Below are 27,080 nucleotides of genomic sequence, written 5' to 3' on the forward strand. Positions count from 1 at the left end.
TCCTTTCGCATCATGTCACTGGTCCCCGACAAGCTCCGATCTTTTGCCAAACAGCTATCATCTTTTCACATCAGCTTTACCCCGCTCAGACGCCATGACCGAGAGCGCCGGTCCAAAGCTCGCTGGTGTGCTGCCAGCTTACTGGAGCGAACTCTGCGCGGGGTGAGGGAGGCTTCTGTCTTTAACCATTCTCCTCACATTCACCTTGCAGTCCCAATTATTCAAGGCAGCGGGCCTGCATGAGCACTCCCCCGCCAGCCCCAGCTGTGAAAAGTGGGTCATGAAATTTAAAGGCACAAGCGGCCTCGTTTCAGGGCTCGAGCCTTAAGGCCGGGGTCTCAGCCCCCCCCAGAAACACTCAGCAGCGTGTTTGTGCGTGCAGGTTTCAGGCCCGTCTGTTTCCTACAGCGTCTCGTGGAAACGAGTTAGTGAAGCAGCGGACCAATCACGTTTTCTTTGTGAACACATTAACATTCTGTAAACTGATCCATGTCCTCCATATCTATTCATTAACACCTTTAAGAATTAAAATTATACATCTGTACGTCTAGTATTTTAGTCTCTCTCTGAACATTTTACAGAAGACACCAATGGACATTTCTACCTAGCAACAGGGTACAGTAGGCCAGTAGGCTAGCCCATATGGGGGCTAGACATGCTGCTCATAAAAGCTACTCATGCACACATTGAGCAATAATGTCATACCCGGATGGGCTCTTTGCAGAACCAGACAGCACATGGGGGTGTCCTACTAAACTACTGCCAACTATAACGATGTAATATGCCCCTTGTGCTAAAACACAGCCATGTGGAAGAACATCCCATTCCGAAAGCTGCTAATGCACGCTGAATATCAGCACTCATGACTGCAGTAGTCTGACAATTACAAATACCTTTTGGTATAAATATGTACCGATATACTGGTGTAAGTGTATGTACTGTATGTATAGGAATCAAATTCCTCAAAGAATTACACAAGCGGTGGCAGTTTTCAAACATTTCACATGTAATCTGCATTTTTATTTTCAGCAAAAAAACAAAAAAAACAAACCACACACCACAGTACATGTTATAAACAGGAATACTCATTGTGGATGTACAGAAATAATAAAAACCTGAATAGTTTCCTTCTAATATCAGTGAGAATAGCAATAATATTAATCATAATAAATGTATAAAAAGGAACGCGTCTTAATTTAGGAAATAAAATAAAAACTTTGGGCAAAGGAAAACATTTTCCCCTCAACATGCTACTTTAAAAATTCATGCAAATGTAAAGCTTTCTAAAATGGTCACTTTCAAAACACTCTCCACACGAAGTCCAATAAACTATAAAATATCAGCCCCTTGTCCCTGACCTGATCTTTGAGGGAAAATAGATTACCTCAACAAAAAAAAAAAAAAAAAACTCCAAATGTACCCCAGTCATCTGGCAAACATATGATCTTTGTTACACGTTAAACCATTCAGACGGCCGCTAACCGGGCCGGTACCCACTGAGACGATAGATAAAATCCAGTTTTAGACAGACACGTTTCTTTCAAACACATTTCTCTGGCATCATTCAACAGTGAAAACGCTTTTTTTTTCTTTCTCCTTTACAACTAAAATGTGGGAAGAACATCAAAAACAGCACCATTAAAATTTTTCCTGGATTCTCTCCAACGTGACACTCACGTTGTCTCAACAGTAAATGATCTACAAAGTCGTACCTCTTAGGCAAGTCGAAAAAAAATTACCTATTAAATTTTTTTTTTTTGCTTAAATATAAGGTTATATTATACTCTTTATGAACTTCTGTTCTTAGCATGCAAGATGGGTGCCTCTCGTATGTTTTAATCCAACATTGCCCTGCTTTTGTCTGATTGATACAGCTGCAGGTTCGAGCCTGCCCCGATCTAGCTGGTGCACCTGCTTTGAAATCGCTGAGCCCAATGCCACCGTAGATGCATGATTGTATCAGAGTCTGCAGGTTTGTCAGTGTTATTGGTGCAAAAAAAAAGGCCATTCTTTAAAAATGTGGTTAAATGCAATTGCAATATATTTTCTGCAAGCGCTTTTAACACCTTGACGTTTGTACCCACCTAGAGATAATTAACAAAACTAGAAAAAAACAAAAAACAACTCCGTGTTGAGATTCAGTATCATATTAATGACTCATGACATGTGACATTTTTTGGATAAGACAGTTTTGGCACACCTTCAGTTACGGGACATGACCGATTTACGTGTCGACATTTACAATTGATCTAAAGAAGTTACCACACCCCTGTTTGAATGGCAGGTTTTTGTGATGTTAAAAAAACAACAAACTACTTCCACCCTTTTTAAAATGACATTTCAACTTAATATTTATATATATATATATATATATATATATATATATATATATATATATATATATATATATATATATATATATATATATATATATATATTCTAGATAGGGGAAATAAACATAACTAACTACATTTGAGTCCTTCTAATTAAGCTGAAATAAAGTTTGGCTATTCTAGAAGGATTTTCCTGACTTCTTTTATTTATTTATTTTGGTTGCATCTCGCAGAAAGAAACATAGAGCTTCTACAGCATCCTCCGAATCTCTGTGTCAAAAAGCATCACTCAGGAGGGCACAGGAGATAACCTCACATTTTGAAGGATTTGGAGCTTGTTTGCAAAGAAGGGTGGGCAAACAATGGCAGGTCCAGATGCTGGTAGACCCCTTCATGAAAACATAAATGCAGTAATAAAATCAAAAGGTGCTTGAACAAAGTATGTATTAGCCTTACTGATGTGCCACCACATTACTGTACTTTATTTTATTTTTTTTTACCCTAAACGATTTTCATTTCGTTGTTAACATTATTAGCCACATTAAGGGTGGAAAACGCTTTGAAATCATTTATCTTGGCCTTATTATTATTTTTTTTATTTTTTTTACCAGATAACTCTGGCATTTTAACAGGGGTGTATAGACTCTTTATGAATACTGTATGTTGGCCTCAGGTTTTGCCCCCAGGATGTTTACCATTCAGCTGTCAGTAGTCGAGGTTTACTGCTGACAAAAAAGGGAACTGATCCTGAATGTCCTTAAAGGCAACACGTTGTCCGTTCTCAGAGAAACAGGCGAGCAGAGGTAAACGCTACCAACGAGAGAAAACTACAATGTCGGAGCTCAAATGGTCACCACATCGGCAGGAAGTACATGATCAATGAAAGGCTGCCAATCATACAGGCGTTTGCGGTCTCAGACAGAGAACCGCAACACCCATCATGCCTTGCTGAGATGAAAAGTACAACACTGACTAACTAGCAAAAATATTCATAGTGTTTTGTTAAATATGTCCCAACTCTATTCAGAGGATATAGGTTTAAAAAAAAGCAACTGAGAGGAGGAATTATGCATAATTATAATGCTTTGTGCCTTAAAAATCAACCACAAGAACATCTCTCCCTCACATCTGATCACACTGATGGGGGGGAAAAAGGACAAAAAGCTGAATGAAAACCAAAAAAAACAGCAGAAAATCACACTTTACGTACGTGGACAAGAAATGGCAACATACTGTACGTTTGCTCTTAAAAAGACGTAACAGCGAGACACCCCAGTGAAAAAGAAAGGGGGGGAAAAAAAAGAAATATTCAAGCACTGTGTTTATATAGTGCTACAGCTAATTGTGCACCTACTGTAACTTTTTCTAACCACCTGTTTTGAAATCTATTTGTTATTTTTGTCTTGAGGAATTTTTGTAAATGCATGGTTGGTCTTAAAAGTGTGAACTGAGCATGATTTAGGCATGTTCTCGTTTTAAACACACTTGCAGTACGGGCACATTCCTGGGCTTTACATTTTTTTCTGTCACTCAAGACACGCGCGCAGTTTTTTTGTTTTTTTCCTTGTTCTTTTTTTTTTTTTGCGTAAGTACCTGTCAACAGTCTTATGTTGTCATGACTCGTAATTCTCTGTGCTTGAAAATGAAAGTGCCAGATTATGGATATTGTGATGCATGTCGGCTGGTTGCGGGGTGGTTCCTAGTGTTTTGACAAACAATTCTGTATTATGACAGCTCATGACGGGTGATTAAAGTAGGTGAAGCTGGAGTGACATAGTTTATGGTTGGTTGATCCTGGACGAGAAAGCCATTATAGACCCTTCTTGGTCGGAGCGCTGAGTTTCCTCATCCCCCTTATCCTTGACAGCAACTCACGGACAAAGTCCTGAAAAGAAGCAAGGGAAAACAAAGTTAGACCAACCAGACGCACAAAGTCCAAGGGGATTATTAAGGAGGCGTTTAAAGGCTCCCGGTAAAAGAAATCGTTCTCGAGTCTTCAACCTTTGTTCAGCGCGGGTTTGAGTTGGCAAAACAACACAGCCGCCTCGTTCTAAGTTGTAGATAATTGACAAGAGTTAAGAAAAAATTCAAATAAAAAAAAAAAAAATCCTGAAACGATAGGCTTAAAGAGATTTTTTGAGGAACAAGAACCAACTGAAACGATGTATTTTAGTGGACCATAAAGCTAGATTAGCTAAATATGATGGGCTAAAAGGAGCTCTGATACAAATACCAAAAGATATATTTAATCATTTAGTCTAATTGATCAAATATTTGTTTTTAAATTTTGAGGCATTTTTTTTCTCCAAAAGAGAACGGAAAAAAATAAAAAAGATGCAGCTAAAGCATGCTTGGCAGCGCCAATGCTGCAACCACCCCAACACCAATGCATTTTGACATGAAGTCAAAAAATGTCACAGTAGTCCAGTGACCGGGGAACTTTTATCATGGTTTCATGATTATTTGCTAGCAGGACTTTCAGAGTGCAGGGACACATAAATCTAGATCCGAGACCCTGCGGCTGCTTGATGAAATTAGGCTTTCTGTGCAATGAGCGATGTCAGTAGCAAAAGCAACGCTGGATGTCTGGCAGAGATCATTGTCATACGCACTGATTAAAGAGAAGCAGACGCTGAGACACAAATCTAAACACTTATCTACAAGGTGGAGAAAGTCAATAAGGAAGGAGGATAAAGCGTTGTCTCTCAGACTCAGGCGAGACGTTGTAACAAGTTCAATGATGGCAGGAGTATAAACCACCTCATTATACGTGACAGCGCTCATGATCTAATTCTACATCCACCCCCCCTTCCTTCCTGTATACCTGCATTCATCTTTTACCCAGCAGGTGTTTTCTTTCATTTTCCCCCCAACACCCCTCTCTTTCTCATCTCTCCTCTGTTCGCCTCATATCTTTAATCTCCTGTTATTTCCCCTCCCTCTACCCTCTAGAAGCCGTCCCAAATGTTCTTTCGCCTTCCGTTCATCCTTTTCCAATACCTCCGTCTTTCATCTCTTATTTTCGCCTGACTGAAGGCACGTGTTTGCCGGTAGCTGGGTGCACCGTCCCTGAATCCTGACGGGTGGGTAGGTAGAGAACACAAATCTAAGTACGGCCCAAACGGGTATAGAGTGGGTTTTGAGCATCAAACATTGGTTTTAGGGTTAGTTGTAGATCACGGTAAAGGTAAAAGTAATTGTTAGACATTTAACAGGATTCAAATGGAGGAACTTAGGGTATGCGAGTAGTGGCGGGTTATTGTAGCAATGACCTTGTAATGAAACCACACACGTTGACGATGACAGATGGGGAGCTCAGACCGAAAAAAAAAAAAAAATCACCATGTGTGGAGTTAATGTGATTGGTCGGTAATACCTTTAATCACGCAGCTAGACTAATGCCACCTCATCTAAACAAAGGCTCTTACCTCTGAACACATTACAGTGAACACAGTACGTAACAAATATTATGAAGCCCCATAACAGGCAGGTTATTGGCTCTTGTGCACGCATTGTTCATTGGGTAACTATAGGCGTAGCGGAACAAACCGGGTGCAGGCAGTCGTGTTGCATGTTGTCTGTGCTCCAAATAAACTCACCTCTGTGGGTTTGTAACAGTCTGTTAGTGATTCCTGAGGAAAGAAGGAGAAAGAAACTGTTGTTTGGATATTTGTCACAGTTTATCTTTAAAACCACAGCTGATTCTGCTTTTCCAGCTTTAACTAACACATACTTGCATTCTACCTAGGTGTTGGAGTCTCGCCTTGCCTCGCACGGCGACTCTTGAAACAGACTGTGTAACTTTGTTTCATCTTTTTAGATTTAGCTATTTCTATTACAGCTTAGAATTTCTAAATCCCCTTTTTTCTCAGCATCAGCACCTTTATCGTCACATCATTTTAACAGGTATTTGAAACCTTTAGCTATATTGAATAGCCAAAATGTCAAATAGCCTAAAAGCCAAACAACCAATCATAACTCTAGAAGAAGAATGTCTGATTCCTATTCTCCACTATAGACTTGGAGATACACACACACACACACACACACACACACACACACACACACACACACACACACACACACACACACACACACACACACACACACACACACACACACACAAGAATATACCTGTAGTTTGCTGGCTCTCTCATCATCACTGTTGACCTCCAACAAGTCATCAATGTCTATCTCTACGTCTGGCATCTCCTCCTCCTGTAACACAAGGAAACTCTTTGTTAGAGAACGGCTAAAAAAAGCTTTAAATGGGAAGACAAGACAAGAAAATAGAGACTTCTAATCAAAAATGCTACTGGAACATGTGTGTTGGCAACAGGCTTAGGAACATACATGGTTTGGAAATGTCATTGTGCCGGGGTTGGGCCGTTTAGTGGCTCCGTGGTTGGAGGCGCCATTCAGCTTGATGCCACATCAAAGCCCCAATGTTTCATTTTTATTTCCACCCAAGGCTTTAGCAGAAGAAGCAGGCAGGCAGGATAAACCTTCCCCTCCTAACAACCACATGATGACGTGTCCTACAAATGCTCTCCTTTTGGGAAGCATAGAGGCTCTTAAATGAATGGAGCATCAGCACCCAGTCATTTTCTCCATCGTTATTTACTCAACATTTATACCAAACATTAATAGTTAAGTAACTTCTGCTGTCAAAGAAGATTTTTTGATTACCCTCTACCATCTTCCAAGTCAGGTTTAAGCAGGCAACCAAGGCAACACTTTCTCGCTGCTTTTGCATGTTGCTCTCTTAGTTCCTTGAAATGAGAATGGCTTTCAGCAACAGATTTTATTCCAAAACGCCAATATGTGCAACTTGTTGACAACAATATTTCTCTTTGATTTTAATGTGCTACCTCACAGAAGGTTAATTAAATATCCTGGATAATAGCATATGGGAAATGTTCAAATGCTCATATTCTGTCTTTGACGAGAACTTGATGATACACTACCTTGCAAAAGTATTCAAGTATCCCCCTTGGCTTTTTACATTCCAACCTGTAATTGTAATCTTATCTTCGTTATATGATGGATCTGCACAAAACAGTTCAGGTTGGTGAAGTGAAATAAGAAAAGTATATACAAAAATGGATGAAAATTGTTTTTAAATGAAGATTTGGCATGTGCATATTTACTTACCCCCCTCTTGCTATGGACCTGGTAGTTCTATTCAACCGATTACCTTTAAAAGTCACAATTAGTGAAATGAAGTCCAACTGTGTGCAATGTAAGAGTCACTAGATCTATCAGTATAAACATAACTTTTCTGAAAGGCCCCAGAGGCTGCACCACTAACCAAGAGCCATCATACCATGAAGACCAAAGAGCTCTCCAAACAAGTCAGGGACATAGTTGTTGAGAAGTACAAGTCGGGGTGGCGTTTTAAAAAAAAAAATTTCAGCAGCAGGGACTGGGAAACTGGTCCGAGTTGAGGGAAAAATGAGTGATGCTAAATTCAGGGATATTCTTCACTCTGCCTGTGATTTGAGACTGGGCCGAAGGTTCACCTTCCAGCAGGGCAATGACCCGAAGCATCCCGCTAAAGCAACACCCAACTTGTTTTTGGTGGAAACATTTAAATGTGTTGGAACGGCCTTGTCAAAGTCAAGACCTCAATAACATTGAGAATATGTGGCTAGACTAGAAGATCACAAGAAAAAAAAAATCATCCAACATGAAGCAGATGGAGCAGTTCTGCCTTGACGAACATCCACAAATCCCAGTAACGAGATGTGGCGAGCTCACAGACCAAAGTCACCTGCAGCTGGAATTGTTTAAGATGGCCCTGAATGTACTGAGTTTTCTATTACTTTGTCTCATTTGTTGTTTCCTTCCCAATCAAATATACAATGTATTTTCAAAGTTGTAGGCATGTTCTATGAAGAAAATTGTGAAAACTCGCAAAATATCCATTTTAATTCCAGGTTATAAGGCAACAAAACATGGAAAAATGCCAAGGGGGATGAACACTTTTGCCATGCACTGTACACTTTTTCGCTCACGTATGTTACGCTGAAAACCTTTGCTGCTCATGCTAAAAGGCTGCATTACTATCTTTGTTACTCAACGATTAAAATGAAGTGCCTATCTCAGGTCCAGGAGATGCAATCTGACATAAAACAGGAAAGGAGTGTGGCTCACAGCTACCTGCTAACCATCTTTTCATAACAATGTCTGTGAGATAATTTCTCATCTGTGTTGCTAACACGGCAACAGGGAATTTATTCTGCCGTTGTGTGTGTGTATGTGTGTGTGTGTGTGTGTGTTTGTAATATAGCCAGGAGCAAAGCGTGGTATTAAGACAAGGAGCATTAGAGCATGAATGATATTAGCTCCCAGAATTAAAGTCACCAGGCTTGGTTTTGTGTGGGCAGGTTGGAGTGAAATCAGTGCAAAATATAAACATTAAAATGACAATGCAAAAACACACAATCTTAAAGCGTACCGCTAAGATCACGCTAATGCTAATTAACTTAACAGAACTGTGTTCACCATGGTGTAGTACAACTAAAAACTAAAACCAAACCAGTGGTTCCCAACCAGATCATTAAATGCAAACACAAGTCGATATAAATAATTTATATCTTACAACATGTTGTCGTTTACTGACCCAGTCTTGTTTGGCCGTGCACACATGTACACAACAGGCTAGCAGAAAGCAATTCTTATTTCTAACCATTGGTATTTCAGATTTTGTAGAAATAAGCAACTTTGTCAGGCAAGAACCAAAAGTATACGAAACTTGGGGTCACTGTTTAATGCAGATTGGACAACAGTCGCAATCAGTTGTTTCATACACAGAATTGTCTCCTTTTGTCACTGTAAAGGTGAGTTCACTTTGGCATGACAATTGGCAGTCAACACTTTTGCTTGCTGCTCGTCTGACATTATCGCCAACCAGAAATGGCGCTATCTAGCGACGCTTTCACCTAATTGCCACTCCAGCCTCCTCACTCACTCTTCTGCAGGCTGGCTCCTCTCTGGACTCGTCTCGGTAGTAATAATTGGTTGTGTCATAAAACTCAGGCTGACTGCAGACGGCCAACTGTCAGCTTGTCATCCATGTTGAATGAAAATAGCTTAGTCTCCGCCGCAGTCCTTCACACCACATCGCAGCCACATTCAGTTCCTGATTGGAATCAGGATTACCAAAATGATATAAATTTGCTAAATGCCAAATAAACACAGGTTTTTTTTTTTTTGTTTGTTTGGTTTTTTTTACAGATTATTTTTATTTCTATACTGTGGATGAATTCAGAAATGTTTAAGGACATAACTGTGTTACTAAGAAAAAGTTATTTCTGGCGTCCAGTTTGGAGGTTACATTTCTCTCCCGCACTTTTTTTTTTTAGCTCTGTCCACATATTTTCAGGGCTTTTTGATGGCCACTTTAAAAAATATTGACTTTTTTGTCCAGTATGTAACTAATTTAACTGTATGTTTAGGTTCATTGTCCATTTAGACAATCCATTTAGCCTAAAGCTTTACGTTCCATTCTAATGTTTGGGTTATTACTCAAGTGTATCCACATAATGTTCTTTGATGATGCTATCTATCTTGCAAATTGCACCAATCCTTCCTGCAGCAAACGCACCCCCTAACAAAACGCTGACACAGCCTATACCCCAAATGTAACGATGGTCATTATGTCAAAGCGCTGCAATTTTAGTTTAATCAGACCAAAGGAAAAGTCCCCAAACATTATGGGTCTTTGTCCCTGAGAGCATTTGTAAACTAATCTGGCTTCCTCTCTGGAGAAGAAGGAAGTACTCCATTATGTCAAACAAAGAAGCAGTGTGTTAGAGGTGTTTCCACTAAATATATCCCATAAATGTGCCTCCAGGTAACCCAAATGTAGAGAAACAATCAGAAGCTGTGGCATCGTGTTTTTTTTTTAAGGCTTTCCCAAGTTGTTTAAATACATAATATTCTTAGAGAATAAGAGAAAGTAATAAACAAATCTCAAAAAACAACTATCCGATTATTGCACTATGTAGCAATAAGAAATAGAAAAGGAAAATTTCAGTAAGAAATTTTTTTGTCTTTTTAAGTATCTTATTAACATATGTGGTTTCAACCGCATAAATAAATTATGAAATAATTGTAACAAAAATTTAAAAAATTAGACTTTATAGCTCTTCATCAGTAAAAAAAAATTAATCTAAAAAAACCTGAATTATAAGCAAAGCATTGTTTGAGGCATATGTATATGATTTGGCAGCTCAAGACTAAAAGGGCTGATTTTTATATTAATATATGGATCCTGCTTATTTGATCTGACGGCTTAAAAAATAGGTACTGAAACAAACTTATTGCCAAAGCATGATTAAAAGAAAAAAATTAATAATAACAACATAAAAACAGATATCAAGAACAATAAAGTTACAAAAATTACATTTTGATCCAGGATCATCTTTACTTTGTTAAAACAGGTTTGTCAACAAATGTGCAATTTGTGAATCTAAATTTAGCCAAAACAAAATGGTGGGTTAATTTTTTATGCCTTTGAAAAATATATATCTCTGTGCCGTAATTTAAGTGGAATACTTTATTTATTTGGTAACTTGTATACCATATTAATACTCTATATTCTTAAAACAGCATAATATATTTGCCATTCAAACAGTAGTAGAAATCATCACTTATTAGTTTAAAGGTTCAGAAATAAAGCAAACTTACCACGTGTGGTAATTAAATTGACATATAATTATCACGCTGAACCTTTGTTTCCAAATGTTCCTGTCTGTCTAATTACTGTCGCAATCCCCAGCATTTTGACGACTTCCTGACAAAAACTCCGTTTCACCCACCGACAACATCCTTTCTGTCTAATGATGGGTTAGGGTACCTTTATTGCTCTCGGGGATTATTTCAAACTAAAAATCCAATGCGAGCTTTTCAGGGCTGAGTAGTTAAACATCACTGGCTATTGCTCTGTGAAAAAGGAAATACTTTACACCAAACAGTAGCTGCTTGTCTTAAATGACCTGAAATTATGATGTCAGTCAAGAAAGTCAAAGCCAAAGGTTGTGCTGCAGGAATAAAATAAAGTGTGTCCTGAGCCCCTTCTTCTGTGCTGAGCTGTCATAAACAGGACTTATTATAGGTTTTTTTCATTAGTGGCTTTTCTCTTACCCTTCTTTTATACAAAAAACAACAAGATTTGCTGCCATGCACACCTAAGAGTCGTGCTGTCAACACATTCTCCCACTTGAGTTTTATTTCTCTGCAGCTCCCCCAGAGTTGCTATGGGTCTCTTGGCTGTTTTCTGAATTAATGTTCTCCTTGCCTACAGTGGAGCCATAATGCCTGAGCAGTGCTCCGGGAGATTTTCAAAGATGGGGAAGTCTTTTTTTTTTTGCCCAACCTCACTTTATATGTATCCATATTTTCCCCTCAAACAGTGTGTTGTGTTCCTTGGTCTTCATTTTGTTTTGTTCTTTTGTTTTCTCTAACTTTATCCTGACAGAGCTAGCACAACCATATGCATACTCAGAATAAATTAGAGAAATGAGGAAGTCAGTTAGCTGGCCTAGATTTCATTTAGCTGCAGCACAGTGAAAAGTGGGAAGAGGGTTGTATAGACCGGCACCAATGATAAAACACTCAATCACTTTGTTTGATAAAACAAATATCCTTATGAAAAGTGCCGGCATTTAAAACCACAAATGAACTAGTGATACAGCCTTGTTTGAAATTGTATTAAGCATCCGAGCATCCCAGCCCATTGTTGAAGACAGTATTCATAAACCAGCCTGATGGAAATAAAGACGTGGCTTTGCAGGGGAAATTAGGACAAATAACATAAAGCGAGTAGATCCATTAGGATTTGAGGATGGACAGCAAAGCTCGGTCCCCTCTGTCTTTCCGTCTGTCCATCTGTCTGTCTGCTAGGGTCATCACTCACTCACTGACCTCTGTGAGAGGCCGATTGTTCCCCTTGTCAGCAGGCAGTCCATCACGCCGCACCACTGTGATTGGTGATGACTGCAGACATGGCCGGAGTGTGAAGCATGACCGTGGGCTATTGCCAGGCTACATACGAACTCCTCATATCCAAACGAGCGGTTGCCACCATTAATCTTCGAGAGACGCACTCTGCTCTATTGTCTCGTCGTGTGCGAGCGCCTTCAGATGTATCAGATGGGAGATGCTGTGGCTCAAATTAAAAGACACAACCAGCCGGCATGCCGGGAAACACTGCAGATATTTAGTCCTGGCAGAGAGTGAGGGCTTAAAATAGTCTAACCCCATTCCACTGCGACCGGGAAGATAATTTTCAAAGTTAATAAAATGACAGCAGGCAACATCACAAGTTAACAGCCATGCAAGCGCTTATAAATGCAGAGGCAATTTAAAAAAAAAAAAAGTGAATTTCTGTCCTTATGTACTATAGAGAGGCTAATTTGTGCATTTGCATATGCAAATAAGAAATAAAATGATGAAAGAGTTGGTGTGTGAAGAGGATGTGTGCACAGGGAGCTGTGTTTTCTTTTTTTTTTTTTTTTTTTTGCAATGAAGGCAACTTTGTGAAGACAGTGTGCGGGAACCCGCAAAGAACTGAAAGCCTGACAGCGAAACACAAAAGCTGGACTGTCAGCCTGTGAGCTTGCAGTGTGTGCGCAGACAGCTGAGAGCGCATGTGTGTCAGGGCTTGTTTTCACCGTCGGCGCAGCAGCCGGCAGCGTTTTCACTTGGCTTCAGTCGTGGTGGCGAGGCGAATCAAAGCTAATGTGAGCGGCCCGGCCCTGTGAGTCAACACAAACTCCATTCAGACAATATTCAAGCAGTATCCATGAACAAAAGGCGCGAGGAGTCGCTTTACTTGGCTAAATGATTCACTGCAGTCACTATTCATAACCCTCTTACATGAACCAGAGCGACCAGTTTGATATAATTGCTGTTCTGAAGGAGATGATTACCCAACCGCTAATGCAGGTGGTTTCCAGCCCAGGAGCGGAGACGAAACATTAAATTAAAAATGGCTTTAGACATTACCAGACCAAAACTGGCCTTGGAAAAAAAACACATTATACAACTTGCCTGTTAAAATTTAAAGGAAGTCTGCAAAACCTGGCTTGGTTGATGCATATTTGATGCATCAACCAACTTGATGCATATTTCTTTTAAATATTGCATGCAGAACCACACATAACAGATTCCACTATGTAATTATTTATCAAATAAAAACGAAGCCAAAATGGTTTTAAAAAGTACAGACCAAAATCAGAAGATGTGTACAAACTACACTACCTGTCAAACGTTTGGACACACTTCCCCTAAGGAAGGTCCAAACCTTCAAGTGATATAGTGTGCATGCAAGCTTCCAATTTTAAGGGTGTCTTGTTTATTTTTGCTATGACTGGATATCCAATACAACTAAATATGGTTAATGCTAATATAAATGCAGTTCTGAGTTACTATCCAATTACTGGATACATGTAGCCTTGGTTGGACGTTTCTTTTATACCCAATCTTGGTGCTCTTACCCGTCTTTTAACCTCATACCTGCATAATCTGTCCCTCTTTGCCTTTCCCTGTCAACGTTTTTAAATAAATTGTAAGCATAAATTGCTGGATTTGTTGGAAAAAAACATAAAAATGCCCAGAGAAAGACATTGAAAATCAACTTCTTTCAACTAAGATCAAACAGTTAACAAATTACAAATTACATTTTTTTTCCTATTAACGCTGTTTAGAGAGCGGTGATGGTATTAATCCTCAGAGTGTAGGTCTGTAGACGTCACCTGGTGGAACAGCACCTGCGGCATTACGAAGCAACGAAGACTACGCTTTCTCAGGAAACACACAGGACATTCCTCCCTACGGCGTTCTGCAAAGCTGAGACTGTGTTGACACACTTCTGTCCATCTGCAGACATTAGGGCCCTGCGGAGGATAGTGAGGGGAGCTGAGGAGGTCATTGGAGTGTCTCTACCCCTCCTGCTCAGGATCTAATTCAGTGCTGCTAGTCAGAGACTTCTAATGACCTCTCCGTGGGCTTTTTGTACTTCTGCCATCAAGTAAACTGTGCTGCAACATCCAAGTAGAACCACCAGACTGCTACACAGCTTTCTGCTTCATGCTGGTAAAATGCTAAACTGCAACATCTATGCCCTTTGCGGTACAGCAATTGTTTGTGTCTTTGTGTCAAATAAATGCTGTCTTATAAACTGTTTTTTGCAGATTTTATAGAAAAGCTGGATATTCTGCAGAAAAGCTGATATTGTGTGCTATTATGTGTACTATAAAGTAAAAATATATGTAAACTGTAGATTATATAAGCCTTACAAACATACCATGCATACGAATCTAAGATGAAGTGCTGGTTAACATATTTCCTGACCTACATCTACATCTATCTGTGAATCTTTTCCTGAAATGTGTTGTGTGATCGCTCTGCTGAGCGAAGGACCCTGTTCCCATCCAATATTGAAAACATGTCTGAGGAACTTGATAACGTCTTTCGGCGAACGTGTGAATCCACCTCAGACGCGTTTTAGATGCGGCGAGATCTCACTGCTCCGACCACATTCAGAGGTGGACTGAGATGCAGACGGCCTCGTGTATTCCACGGAGTGAACGGTGTAAAAACAACACGTTCTGAAGAGTCCCGGACCTGTTTAAGATAAGCCATTATCTGGCTTATCTTTCCACACAAAGTGCAATCAATCGAGAATTCAGAGGGCTACATTTGTAATGCATGTTAGAGTCTAGCAAGGGTATATTTGGATAGGTCAGTACCGGTGCATGCATGGTTTTTAGAGGAGAAAGGAACTGCCCAACCGGGTAATATTTCTGATTATCAAAAATGACAACTCTTGTACTTGCTTCTAAGTAATTCAGATTTTAAGGCCTGACTACTTGTTTGGTATTTTCTGCTCTAGAGTGTCTGAGTAAAATCAGAATCATACTACATTGGGAATAAATTACTTAAGAAATATCAAACACAATAGTAATTTAGCTTTGTAAAATGTTTTCTGTGTGAAAACAGCAGAAAATCAGCCACAACGGCTGTTCATTTTGACAGCACATGAAGTCACAATTTAGTCGACTAAATCGTACTTTGTTGTAGTTAACTAAAATGTGAAGTCATGGCGTAATGCATTTTTTAGGGTAAATAATTTCACCTTGGTGAGATAGGTTTTCTAGGACGATTTCAAATTAGATTTCGCAATACAGAGATGCTGATTTACATTTGTGCTTGGAAACAACTTCAGATCAAGTCTCAGTGGCTATTTTGTTTCACCTTTCTATGGGACTAAAATTAGATTTTATATATATATATATATATATATATATATATATATATATATATATATATATATATAATTGTGATTTTTACTTTCTTAAAAGTATTTTTCACCACACTTCTAGTTAGTCTGCAAGAGCTTTCATCTAGTTGTAATCTAGAAGAAAGTTGCTGACAAACTTTAAGATGAAGTGTTTTAGCAAACAAATCTCCCTGGTACCTCTATCTGGAACTTCCTGTGGGAGCTGCTAGTATCCACAGTTCATGGTGGAAGAATCTGATGAAAGCGCCTCCAAAGATCTGGCCTTTATGGAAGAGTGGCAAAAAAGTCAAATGGAGCCCCTTTTTGTAGTTTGCCACATGCCAACTCCAGAACACTACAAAAATGCATGCCACATTTTAGGGTTTACATCTATAAAGAAATAAAAGCCATGCATTATTTTCCTTCCTCTTCCAAATCCACTCTGCTTAGTATTGCTCATTCACATACAATCCCATTAAAATACATAGAAATGTGTAATTCCAATAAAGACAAAAATATTGAGTATAATATTTAATCGGAAATGTTGATGGGTCTAAAACTTAGAGAGAAGAGAAACCAAAGGTGGCTAAAAACTACAGAACTAGAATAGGAAAGACATTAAACTCAGGTACAATGAGACAAAGCGAGCACAGATAAATGGGTCACCGTGGTGATGATGATGAAGAGGAGGAGGAGAAAGAAGAGGAGGATTGTGCAACGCTGTAAAATCTCCCAGCTCAGCTTTCTTCCTCTGTATCCTGGCACACTGTGTCACATCAAAGTGCTGGGGAGCTCAAGGTGGGCTGAGATTATCCCCTGAGATTAAGTTATCGAGGGTGGAGGAACCGAAACCACAGAGAATTTACAGAAGGGCATGGAGAAATTGCTCTGAAGGATCAAGAGGAGGGAAAGGGACAAACAGTAAAAACAGTCTGGAAGACGAGAGAGACTTTGCAAAGGTGGCGTTCAGGGTCTTCATGGATTACATGTTTCTTATCCCTCCCCCCCACTTTGAAGTGACTCCCTATCGCCGGTCGGCGCAGCTGTTTGCTGAAGCCGTACTTTACTGGGTGACGCTAGCAGCTGCAGTCACAGCTTTTCCCACGCTGATTCAGCTCTACTCCAGAGGACACTGTATCAAAAAGGAGAACGGCTAGAAAACAGAGGATTGGAGGGGAGAGGTCCTCGAGGGAAATTTGCACCTAAAAATATAAATAGTTAGCTCTACAGTGCCCTTCTCAAAATGTGATATTAATTCAGACAAAATGCTTTCGGGGTTTTGGTGAGCAAGGGTCGTCAAAATCATTTCGATTTGAGAAATGCCAGAACAATTATAGATTTCTATAGAGATCTTTTATTACTTTCTTAATGTGTCATAAATTTTCAAACTATAATCGGACTTTTCATGTTCCTGTCGAGCAGTGGCTTCTTCTCCTCTGAGTGGCCTTTCAGCCTAACTTGTTAAAGGACTCATTTAATTTTTGTTAATGCTACCTTCCGGAGATGTTCTACTTTTCTTCCAAAGTCAACACGCACGTTCCGAACCGGGAAAAAATGGTCATAACTGGGACGCAGAACCCGTCTCCTCCATGAACGTTATGATGACTGGACATGGAATAGTTTGAACAGATGTACAGTATGTGGTAGCACCTTCGGGCTTCTGGGAAGGGTGAACCAAACATGTGGAGGTCCACTTCTTCCTGGTATCTTTGCTGATTTCTGTTGACTTTTCCATTATATCAAACAAGAACGCCGCATGTTAGACGTGCTGCGTTCAAATGCACCCACAATTGTGATTCTAGCTCCCTCAAATGTTGTAAATTAACCTAGACAAGCTTGTAAAGCCATGACATCATCATCTGGGCTTATACAAATAGTTTAAAGCAAAATCAAATTTCTGACTTTAAACAAAGCAAAAAAAAAAAGTTGTATTAAGCAAATGAAATATTGTTGGTTAACCTAAAAGTTTCGTCTGATGTAATGTCAGACAATAGGAAAAAAAAGGATATATGTCTTTTTTATAGCGCATGTAAAAATCTGGTTTCACCTTTTGGTTTCTTAAAGTGTTTTTCTCTTGTGACTATTTTCACTGGTGACTTGCTAAAACAGTTTTGTGTCCAATCATCTTTTCTTTTTTTACCATATTAGCTGGTTAAAGACACAGACCATGCACATTCTAACCCACCACATAACCACCAGACGCTGCCGACTCGCTGATCGCATTACATTCATATCTTGAGCAAACACACCAATTCTTTATTAAACTTGATTTTGTCCCTGATCTCACAGGCAGTTTGATGGATGCTTCAAAGCCTACAGTTAATTAATCTTTGGGTCCTCCAGGTCGTAACTAATCCCCATCTTCCAGCTTTACGTAAACAGCTTGCATCAGCAGCCTCACCAACAGCTCACATCAACACCTGGAGCATCATACTGTTACCAGGCAGTATCGCCCTCTCGCTAAACTCCTTGTTTCTATTCAAGAGCTAAGTTTTACCGTTTTATCATCAAAACAGAACAATGGCAGAATGGCATATGTGAGACAGACGTTGTGCTACTGTATTTGCAAATAATCCAGACAGTTCCTCCCTGAGGCAAATGAATCGACAGCTGAGGCCCGCTCAGACCTTTGCCCTCAAAGCAAACCGAACGCTGGGCTTGAAAACATCGATGGCATCGGGGTCATAGCGAGCAGAAAAGGAGGTCAGAGTGCGAAGGAATGTGTTTAAATTCAAGGTTTACCCCTTTTTAAACGCAGTGATGTAAACAAGGTAAAAAAAAAACATGCCTGAAAATAAGATCCAGTTTTGCTTAAAGAAATAAAAGCACTTCTTTCCTGAACAAATCCAATGGTTTGGCTTTTGCATGAGCCATTTTGCACATGCAAATGTGAATAAATAGAAATACACACACGCACACACACAATAGAAGAGGACACTTAGCCCTGGCTTTGAGAGTCAAAACAACTGTCATCCTCTGTCTCCTTCTACCATCTACTCGCTGCAAACGCAGACACTGCTTTGCATCTTCTCCTCCCAGCTCTGAGCCAAGAGAGTGGTTCCACACAGCCAGTCTACAACCCTGCTGACCGAGAAACCAGTAGTTAACTTGGGCAAGACAAGAACATCAGTATAAACTATTTGGGAAAAAAATAAGTAGAACATGTGCTTTGCAAGGATTTTATTCACTGATTTTTAACCCTAATCCAGGCATATTAGCCTGGATTAAGGCCTGGATTAATTTGGCTGCATTATAATATATTATCTGTTCTTCCGCAGCATACATGATTTTTGCCGTTCCAAAAAACATGTGTTAAAGGTCACCATTTCCTAAAATGGTTGATACATATGTGTTTGCAGAAAATACACACGGATCCCAAAATAAAAGAGAATGCTGAAAGAATCTTAATGAAAAATTGGAGTGAAGTTTAGGAAAGCGGAGTTCGAGGAGTACAGACAGAGAAAAAGAGGCCAGAAAAAAGTAGCCCGGGCAAAAGCAGAGGGCCAATAAACACACCGTAACCTTTGTCCTCAGTGTTGATTTTTGAAATCGACACTCTGGTGCTGCCAGTGTGTCTCAGCAGCTGGTGGCTTTCTGCTGGCTGACAGACCTCCTCGTCAACACCTCTGATTTGTTAAGGAGCAGATGCACGCGTGTGAGTGAAATGTGTGGACGTGTGCTCGGACACAGACGCTCGGTGAATATCTATTTTTGTCCGTGAGATTTAAATGGCAACTATATAAATGTCCAACCATGGATCTAGTAAACGCGAGACTCACCTTCCCTCATCTCTGTCTGTGGATCAGTAAGGGTGGCTGTAATAATTTAATTAACGGCCGTTATTCTGGTAACCAAAGACTCTGCAGACATCTGTAGACATCTACAGACATCGTTTGCTGTTCTTCTTTGGCAAGCAGCTCAAACTCAGTTAGGGTGAATGCAAAATGCAAGCAAACAGCAATTTTAAGGTTTTGCAAGACTCTCAGTTGAATATAGACATGTACTTTGGCCCGGTCAATGTAACTCATGAATAATCTAAAGCGTCTCATTGTAGCTCTTGCTGTATGTTTAAGGATGCTGTTCTACTGGATGGACCTCGGGTCTTTTGGAGCCTCTGCCAGCTTTTCCTCCAGCATTGCACTGATATTAGTTCCCCCCATCTTCCTGTCCACTCTGACCAGCATCCCCCTCCTGAGAGGAAAAAAAACCTAAAAACCTTATCACAGCAGAATGTCTGTCACTACCATGTTTCACCGCAAGATGTTTTCAGGGTGACATCCAGATCACCCATTTGGCCTACATTTGCATGCAGGCCAAATAGTTTAGCTTCGGTCTCTCCCGGCCCGAACGCCTTGCTAAACTATGTTTCCTGTGTCCTTTAAAAGGCTTGTGGCTAACTACCAACAGGACTTCTTGAGACCTTCTTTCAGCAATGCCTTTCTTCTTGCCAAACTCCAAGAAAAACAGATTTGTAGCGTGTTAGCATAGAATCCACCTGAGCTATGGCTCTCTGCAGGTCTTCCAGAGTTATCATGGTCCTCTTGGCTGCTCTTCTGATTAATGCTGCCCTCTACGAGGCTGACAATTTAGCTTGGTCCCTTATCAGTCGTGCCATATTCCGTTTCGGAAGATTCAATCATGCAAGATGTTCAAAGATTGAGATATTGTTTTATAACCTAATCCTGCTTTGATCTTCTCTTCCTTCAGGTTGTAACGCAACAAAATGGGAGAAACCTCGAGGAGTATGAATAGCTTTGCAAGGCACCGGACTTGTTTGGTTGTGTGTGCTTGCAGCACGCCGCGTTAGGTGAGTCTGTATGTAAAGGAATACTCCTGTCAATGAGCGCCGACGTGTGTTTTCCCCTGCATGCTATCGAACGGCTCTAATGACTTGGGCTTGAATTCCGCTCCTCGGGTTCTATGCGAGGCTCTCGTGGTTGCTCTTGTTCCCCAGCAAGAAACGCGCGACAGGCACACGGAGAGAGAACATCTTATTGACGGCGTCAGATGGGAAGCAGTTGGAGACAGAGAGAGATGAAAGACGTTTTAAAGCAGAAGTGACACTTGACACTTCAAGGCGGAGAATTTAGCAACAATATGCAGATTTGTTTGTACCGTACACACACTAAGGAACGCAAATACAAACCCGGAGGCCGTCCTACAGAAAGCCTAGATTGGAAATTAACCAGCACACCTCGCTGTAGTGACAAGAATCCAGGGACCACAGGAATGGCACTCAGAAACCTTTGTATCAACTGCATAAACATTAACTGAAGGATTTGTTTTTGCTCAATTTGTCCTGAATATGCACACTGACCTACCAAATCACTGTCATAGGCATCGGTTTATGAGAAGCCGCCACTGTGCGTCTGCTGAAGCATACCGCAGTATCATCAGCCTAAAAAAAACGGCCACATGGCCCCATGCAAACCCGCAGACACTGAAAGCCTGAGGGCAGAAGCCCTGTATACCAACAGCGCCTGGGCTGGCAGCGCCGCTGAAAAGTAGGGCATCACTTCCTCTCATTTGCATCTCGAAGACATACACATAGCAACATGCAAAACGCAAAAGTGTATAATGGATTTACTGCCGTCAAGCGAGGGTTTAGGTCTTGCATTATCTTCATTGATTGCTCTTAGGCAGGGAGATCCATCAGTGGGCTGACACGTTCTGCCTTTTAATCACCTAGACTGGACCTCAGCGTCAACGTGCACTCCATTATAGTCCACCTCATCTCTTAGAAAAAGAGTGGGAGTGTGTCGGTGGGTCCGTTTTCACAAACCGACAGGGACGTTTGACTTACGTTGATGAGGAATTAGAAAACACGGCCAATAAGGATGAAGTACAAATAATATCCACGAACATCGGTGTCTCGTAAGCATGGTAAACTGTAGTCGAAGCATTCCGCTTTATACTTCTTGCTGCTCTCTACACTTGCTTGTCTGTTCCTTAAAACAGACAGATGAACAAAGTCAGCTAATCCCCGGAGAGCAGAGGGGCACCTCTCCTAGACGGAGTTCACTTTCTGCTTTTCAATTACTCAGAGAACAAAGGAGACAGAGACTCGCACAGAGAATAATAGGTAAGATAAGTATTTGTCTTGAATTCATGTTCATGAAAAAAAAAAAAAAAGACAAAGCAGGATTAAATGTCCCTATTTCAGGTTACCCAGGGGGACCCCGGGGTCTTGTCTCTGTTTTTTTTAATGTGATTTTGTTGGCAGCTATGAGCAATGACCTTCAGTGTCAACTGGAGCGGTCCGCGGCCGGAATGGATTGAGGCTCCGCTCCGGTCTGTTGAGGAAAAGAAAGCCGGACCTAAAATCACAGCTATCCATTTAACAATATTTCTCCTTCTTGTCTGCCAACAGCGTCAAATCACCCCAAAAAGACTGGAGAATGTAGCTGGAGAAAAGGATGGATGGATGGATGGATGGATGGATGGATGGATGGATGGATGGATGGATGGATGGATGGATGTTTAAATGTGTTAAAAACAGGACACTTTTCAAAAATCATACTGTCAGCTGAAGATTGGAGCTCAGATCTGGCAATAATTTCCTCCTTCCCTTTTTACACTTTCCAACCATAAAGAAACACACTGACAGGATTGCACTGGAGCATGAGTGACACATGCTAAATTAGACACAAACTCTCACAAGCGAAAATAAACAGTTTATCCTTGCAACTTTCTCTACATATGTGTGGCATCCTATCCCATCTAAACTGCTGGTTGACCAGAGATATTACATTTTCTGTTTGAGCTTTCCTTCCTGGAGCTCAGTAATTCCAGCTTCCGTGCACAAGCTGATAATAATGCTCTTCATTAGCATTATAACATTATTATTGACAATGCCAGTGCACAAGTTTGCTCTTTCTCTCATTTGCTCTGTAATATTCATTAAATTATATTTGTCAATAATAATGTTATATTAGCATTAACAATTATTAAATTATATTCATTAAATTATATCCAATTACATATCCAATGTAATTGGATATGTTACCCAACATATCCAATTACATTGGATATGTTGGGTAACAATAGATGTAGTTTGTAGTGTTAATAAGTGCCACAGGGAATTACTAAGTTAGTTAAATTAGTAATTTTATCCAAATTTACTTAGATAGGGCACCACCAGATTATCAGCAATCCATGTAAGTTATTTTTTAAACACAGACTGTGGCGTTACCACTAGAGAAAAAGAGAATGATTCCCAACACTAGTCAGCCCAAGATTTCTTGCTCTAACTTCTACTGTTTCTTAGAGATTGTTAACTATACCTGCTTCAGGGATTATACACGTGTGGCTATTAACCTGTAACTAAAACAATGTTTTTTTTTTACTGAATACATAAATGATGTAATCATTTCAAGTCTTGAAAGTTGTACACATGCAAATGGCTGACGCACTGCATTTGAACAACACGTCAAAAATGCTAAGAGTTGAATTTCAGACAAATAAATCTACATGTTCCCGCAACAGTATTTTGTTACCTTTGAACTAATCCCGTCTTCAAGCACCATTTAGCCTTGTTCGAACATTAATCATCAGTGAGTTAAAAAGAAAAAAGAAAAAAAAATCTACTAGTACCCTTATTACCGACTCAGTGAAAATCAAATTCTCACCGACAGAAAAGCATAACCCGGAGATAACATTTAGCCTTTTCTGACACATTTCTGCCTCAGCAAACAACCTGCCCTGGCTTTCACTAAAAGATACGACCCCCCCCTCCCCCCACGTGATTGTGTCAGATGCACTATCGGGTTTTCTTATGAAACTGATACACACGATGACCTTTAAGCAAGACCAGCGTGGTCAAATCTGCAGCGCCTCCAAGCCTACACGTATCTCACACCGCCGGTGCTTAAAACACACTCCTGAATCCAGTTTGGTTTTCTGCATGGAGGTACGTTCAGGTGTGAATGGGGTGGGACTTCCTGTTTACGGCCATACACGCAATAGATTACTGGTAAGCAATAAAAACCAATTGCTCAAACGATGTCATCCCGATGAGTGGAAGGACAGCTTTAACAATGCGCTGACATGTTGACGTGTCAACATCGTGTCAGGCGCTGGTTTCAGCACCGGATTTTCTTGAAATCCTTCCAAACTCCGTGTCACCTCAGGCTAATAGCGCTCTGTTTTATCCGAAACTGGCAGGAGAGCCTGGGGTGGATCATCATGTGATATTGTCCTGTTTGCTATGTGAAAAGATATGAAGAGGATGTCTTTACTGCATGGACTGAGGTCAAATGGTAAAAGATGTCATGAAACAGAAAAGCATTAGCATTAGCAATTTGCATTAGCTGCATCCTGCTGGTGGGACACTGACATGTAGCCAGGAGCTCAGTCAGCTTTGAAAGGTTTAACCATTGCACTTGGAAGGAAGGCTATGGTTATTTCAGCTCAGATGAGAACCCTACCAGAGCAAATAAAGAGGGCTATAAAGAGGAAGAGAAGATTGCAAACAAGATGACAAACATGAAAAAAAGCATCAGTCTGCATTAGAGAGCTCTAGAGAATTTCACATTTGCTGCGTTTTCGGCATACGTTCGGAGTTTCAGGCAACGATGCCCACACGCAGAGTTTGTTTGTCTCCAGTGGTGGGAAATATTTGCATTGCAATGTTCCCTCTTTACCGAGGAACAATTTCACAGAACAGGTTTGGATGTTGGCAGTTGAAATCTCGGTGCTGTGATTGTTGCTTGGGGCTTACCTCCTGTGCACAATTTGCAAATCCAGTTTAACAGTTACATACCACAGATTTTATTTTTTCACACTTTGTTTTGTTAAAAACCACAAACAAAGGGATTGTACCTGTGAGACCAAAATACAATTGAGCATACTGGTGAAGTGAAAGGAAAATTACATATGCTTTTCTTTTCTTTTTTTTTCCTACTAAATAAGCATGGTGCACATTTCTATTCTGCAGGAGAACATGAATCAGATGGGCAGCAAAGGGGTAACTCTGGATGAGCTGTAGAGAGTCAACGCTCAGGTGGGAGACTGTGTTGACAGGGCAACTATTTATAAGCGGATGGCCGAATGTTGGTAGCTTTGCAGCTCTGCCATGATATTTTCAACTCTTTTAAGTATTGGCTTGTAACCTAAACTTCTCTTCATTTTTCCCCCGGGCTCTCTGTTGTACTCTTGGGCTTTTAAGATGCTTAAAATGATTAATGGGCGGTTAATGTTCTTTAAAACTTCTGAAGCTTTTGAAGAGATAGTTAACCTTCTCAAAGGCAGTGGATTTTATTTCATGGCATCATATGTATTGTTTTCTTATCTATTCACAATTAAGCACTACTTTGTGTTGCTCTATCACATAACATCCCAATAAAAAATAAAAAATAAAAAAAACAACATTGAAGTTTGTGCCTGTGATGCGTCAAAATGCCGAAACAAAAATCCAATATAGGTTTGCACCAAATGCAAGCAAATAACTCCAGCTTCATTCATCCCCTCCTTTTCTACCCAAGGTGTTGTCCTCTATGTGTGCCATAGGGTATAATCATCCGATTGGGTGATTTAGAGGTGACAGACAGATTGTGCGTGGACATGTGTGTGTTTGTGCAAACCCTCTGCCGTAAGGAGGGGGCTGCGAGTCGGAGGAGGTGATTGGCTGGCGAGGAGAGTCACAGCATCAGCACATCATTTAACCCAGTGCCCTTCTTTCCATCTTCTCAAACCCCCATCCCCCTACATGGCTCTGGCAGCATACTGTATGTGGCAAAGAGGAGTGGGAAGGGGATTCGCTGCTATCCGGAGCCCCCGACTCTCTCTCTCTCTCTCTCTCTCTCTCTCTCTCTCTCTCTCTCTCTCTCTCTCTCTCTCTCTCTCTCTCTCTCTCTCTCTCTCCACATGCGCACATGGAGCTTCCCATCCCCCTTTTAAATTAAATGTTAAAGAATGCCAGGCGCAGACGTGTGAGCGCACAGTAATTGGGCAGCCACTAGGGCGCATAGACAGATGCACCCCAGAAAAGTGAAAATGGGTTGAGGGGGGGGGGGGGCAGAAGAAAAAAAATCGTTGCCACGTAAACGTCACAGGAATGAACTGCGACTCACACACCATCTCATAAACCCACATAATAAACCGAGCAGCTTGGGTCTTGCCTTAAAGGACCTCGATGAAAGGGGCTGTTAGTGTCGTTTACAAGAAATGACACAGATTTTACTGTCTATATACGCGGATGCACCCATTATTCCCTTTTTTATAGCTGCAGGCTTTGCGGGAGGTGGGGGGCGCGCCGGTGCGTAAAAAGGACAAACATGCGGTTTCTCTGCTACTGCCTTTTTTTCCCCCGGCCCTGGGAAATCAGCCACCCATCCTCTGCTCAGCGACAGAGACAGATCTGATACCAGCAGAGCCACAGAATTACATATCGACTCTTGAATTCATCAGCACTTAATGGCGTAAAGGAAATGAGAGCTTCAGGCTGCTGGGTGTGAAAAGTTGGAGTTTAACGCGGCTGTGATTTATTCTGATTTTTTTTTAGTTTGCGTGTGATGTGCAGCGTTCAGTCGAGACAGGTAGATCTGTCACACTGCCACCGCGGGGTGACGAGAAAGTCTGAAGTAATGAATATATGTGGAAGAATCGGCCCGCATTATTTCCCCCTGTCTGTCTCCATGCGGGTTTGAAGGGCGTCCCACTAACGAAGGGTGACCCATCCTTCACTCACCTCACAGTCATACAACTCGCTGAGCTGCTCGATGATCCACTCCTCCAGGTTGAGTCTCTTCCGCAGCTCCTTCCTGTCGTACTTGACCGTCACTTTGCCCTGCTTCTTCTGCACCGGGTCCTCCCCGTTGATGGGGCCGGAGCTCACGCAGCTCACGCCGGGCGCACCTTGGAAAAAGACGCGGCTGCCGGCGGCGGGCAGAGGGGCGCTGGGCTCGGTGCTGGCGGCCGACATGGCAGGATGAGAGGGTTTTTTTTTTTTGTCGCTTGGATAAATGTGTTGATGGAGTGAGTAAGGGGGAGACAGAGAGACTGCGGCGCTGCACGGCAGACAGGAGAGTGTGCGGCAGCTTTTAAACAGTTGCTATTTAAAGCGCAGCGCCGTAGAGAGCCGAGGGGGCGGAGCCAGCGCTGAGCGAAATGCGGGATGACTGGTGTTTGTTTATGGTTCAAAGGTTTAGAAATTGCAGAAAAAGTTCCATTTATGGACATATTATTATTATTATTATTATTATTATTATTATTATTATTGTTGTTGTTATTATTATTATTATTATTATTATTATTATTATTATTATTATTATTATTATTATTATTATTATTATTATTAATTGCATTGAGTCAACCGATTGCCCTTAATCTGCACAACAGATTGAGGGGACCAAGAGGGCCGGTTACTCAGGCCCAACTGTACAGGTGTATGTCACTAAATTAGAATATCATTGAAACTTTTACTTGATTCAGTAATTCGGTTCAAAAGGATAAACTCTGAT

The 27,080-nt window shown here is 40.8% G+C and overlaps 1 protein-coding gene across 1 annotated transcript; it reads right to left on the reverse strand.

The window, feature by feature from the left end:
* Nucleotides 1-2,419: 2,419 nt before the first annotated feature.
* ppp1r14c (protein phosphatase 1, regulatory (inhibitor) subunit 14C) lies at nucleotides 2,420-26,663 on the reverse strand. Its single transcript, XM_012868795.3, has 4 exons — nucleotides 26,309-26,663; nucleotides 6,468-6,551; nucleotides 5,933-5,965; nucleotides 2,420-4,218 (listed from the first exon to the last, which is right to left on the reverse strand). Exons 1-4 carry the CDS (start codon nucleotides 26,540-26,542, stop codon nucleotides 4,144-4,146), a joined length of 426 nt encoding a protein of 141 aa, XP_012724249.3. The 5' UTR covers nucleotides 26,543-26,663; the 3' UTR covers nucleotides 2,420-4,143.
* Nucleotides 26,664-27,080: the final 417 nt, after the last annotated feature.

Source organism: Fundulus heteroclitus, chromosome 15, assembly GCF_011125445.2.
Source record: "Fundulus heteroclitus isolate FHET01 chromosome 15, MU-UCD_Fhet_4.1, whole genome shotgun sequence".
Taxonomy (NCBI): domain Eukaryota; kingdom Metazoa; phylum Chordata; class Actinopteri; order Cyprinodontiformes; family Fundulidae; genus Fundulus; species Fundulus heteroclitus.

Coding starts and splice junctions, on each gene's coding strand:
- ppp1r14c (XM_012868795.3), bottom strand. CDS start 26,542: ATGTCGGCCGCCAGCACCGAGCCCAGCGCCCCTCTGCCCGCCGCCGGC. Junction 5,966..6,467: donor AGAGAGCCAGCAAACTACAG/GTATATTCTTGT, acceptor TTCTTTCCTCAG/GAATCACTAACAGACTGTTA. Junction 4,219..5,932: donor ACTGTTACAAACCCACAGAG/GTGAGTTTATTT, acceptor GCTTCTTTTCAG/GACTTTGTCCGTGAGTTGCT.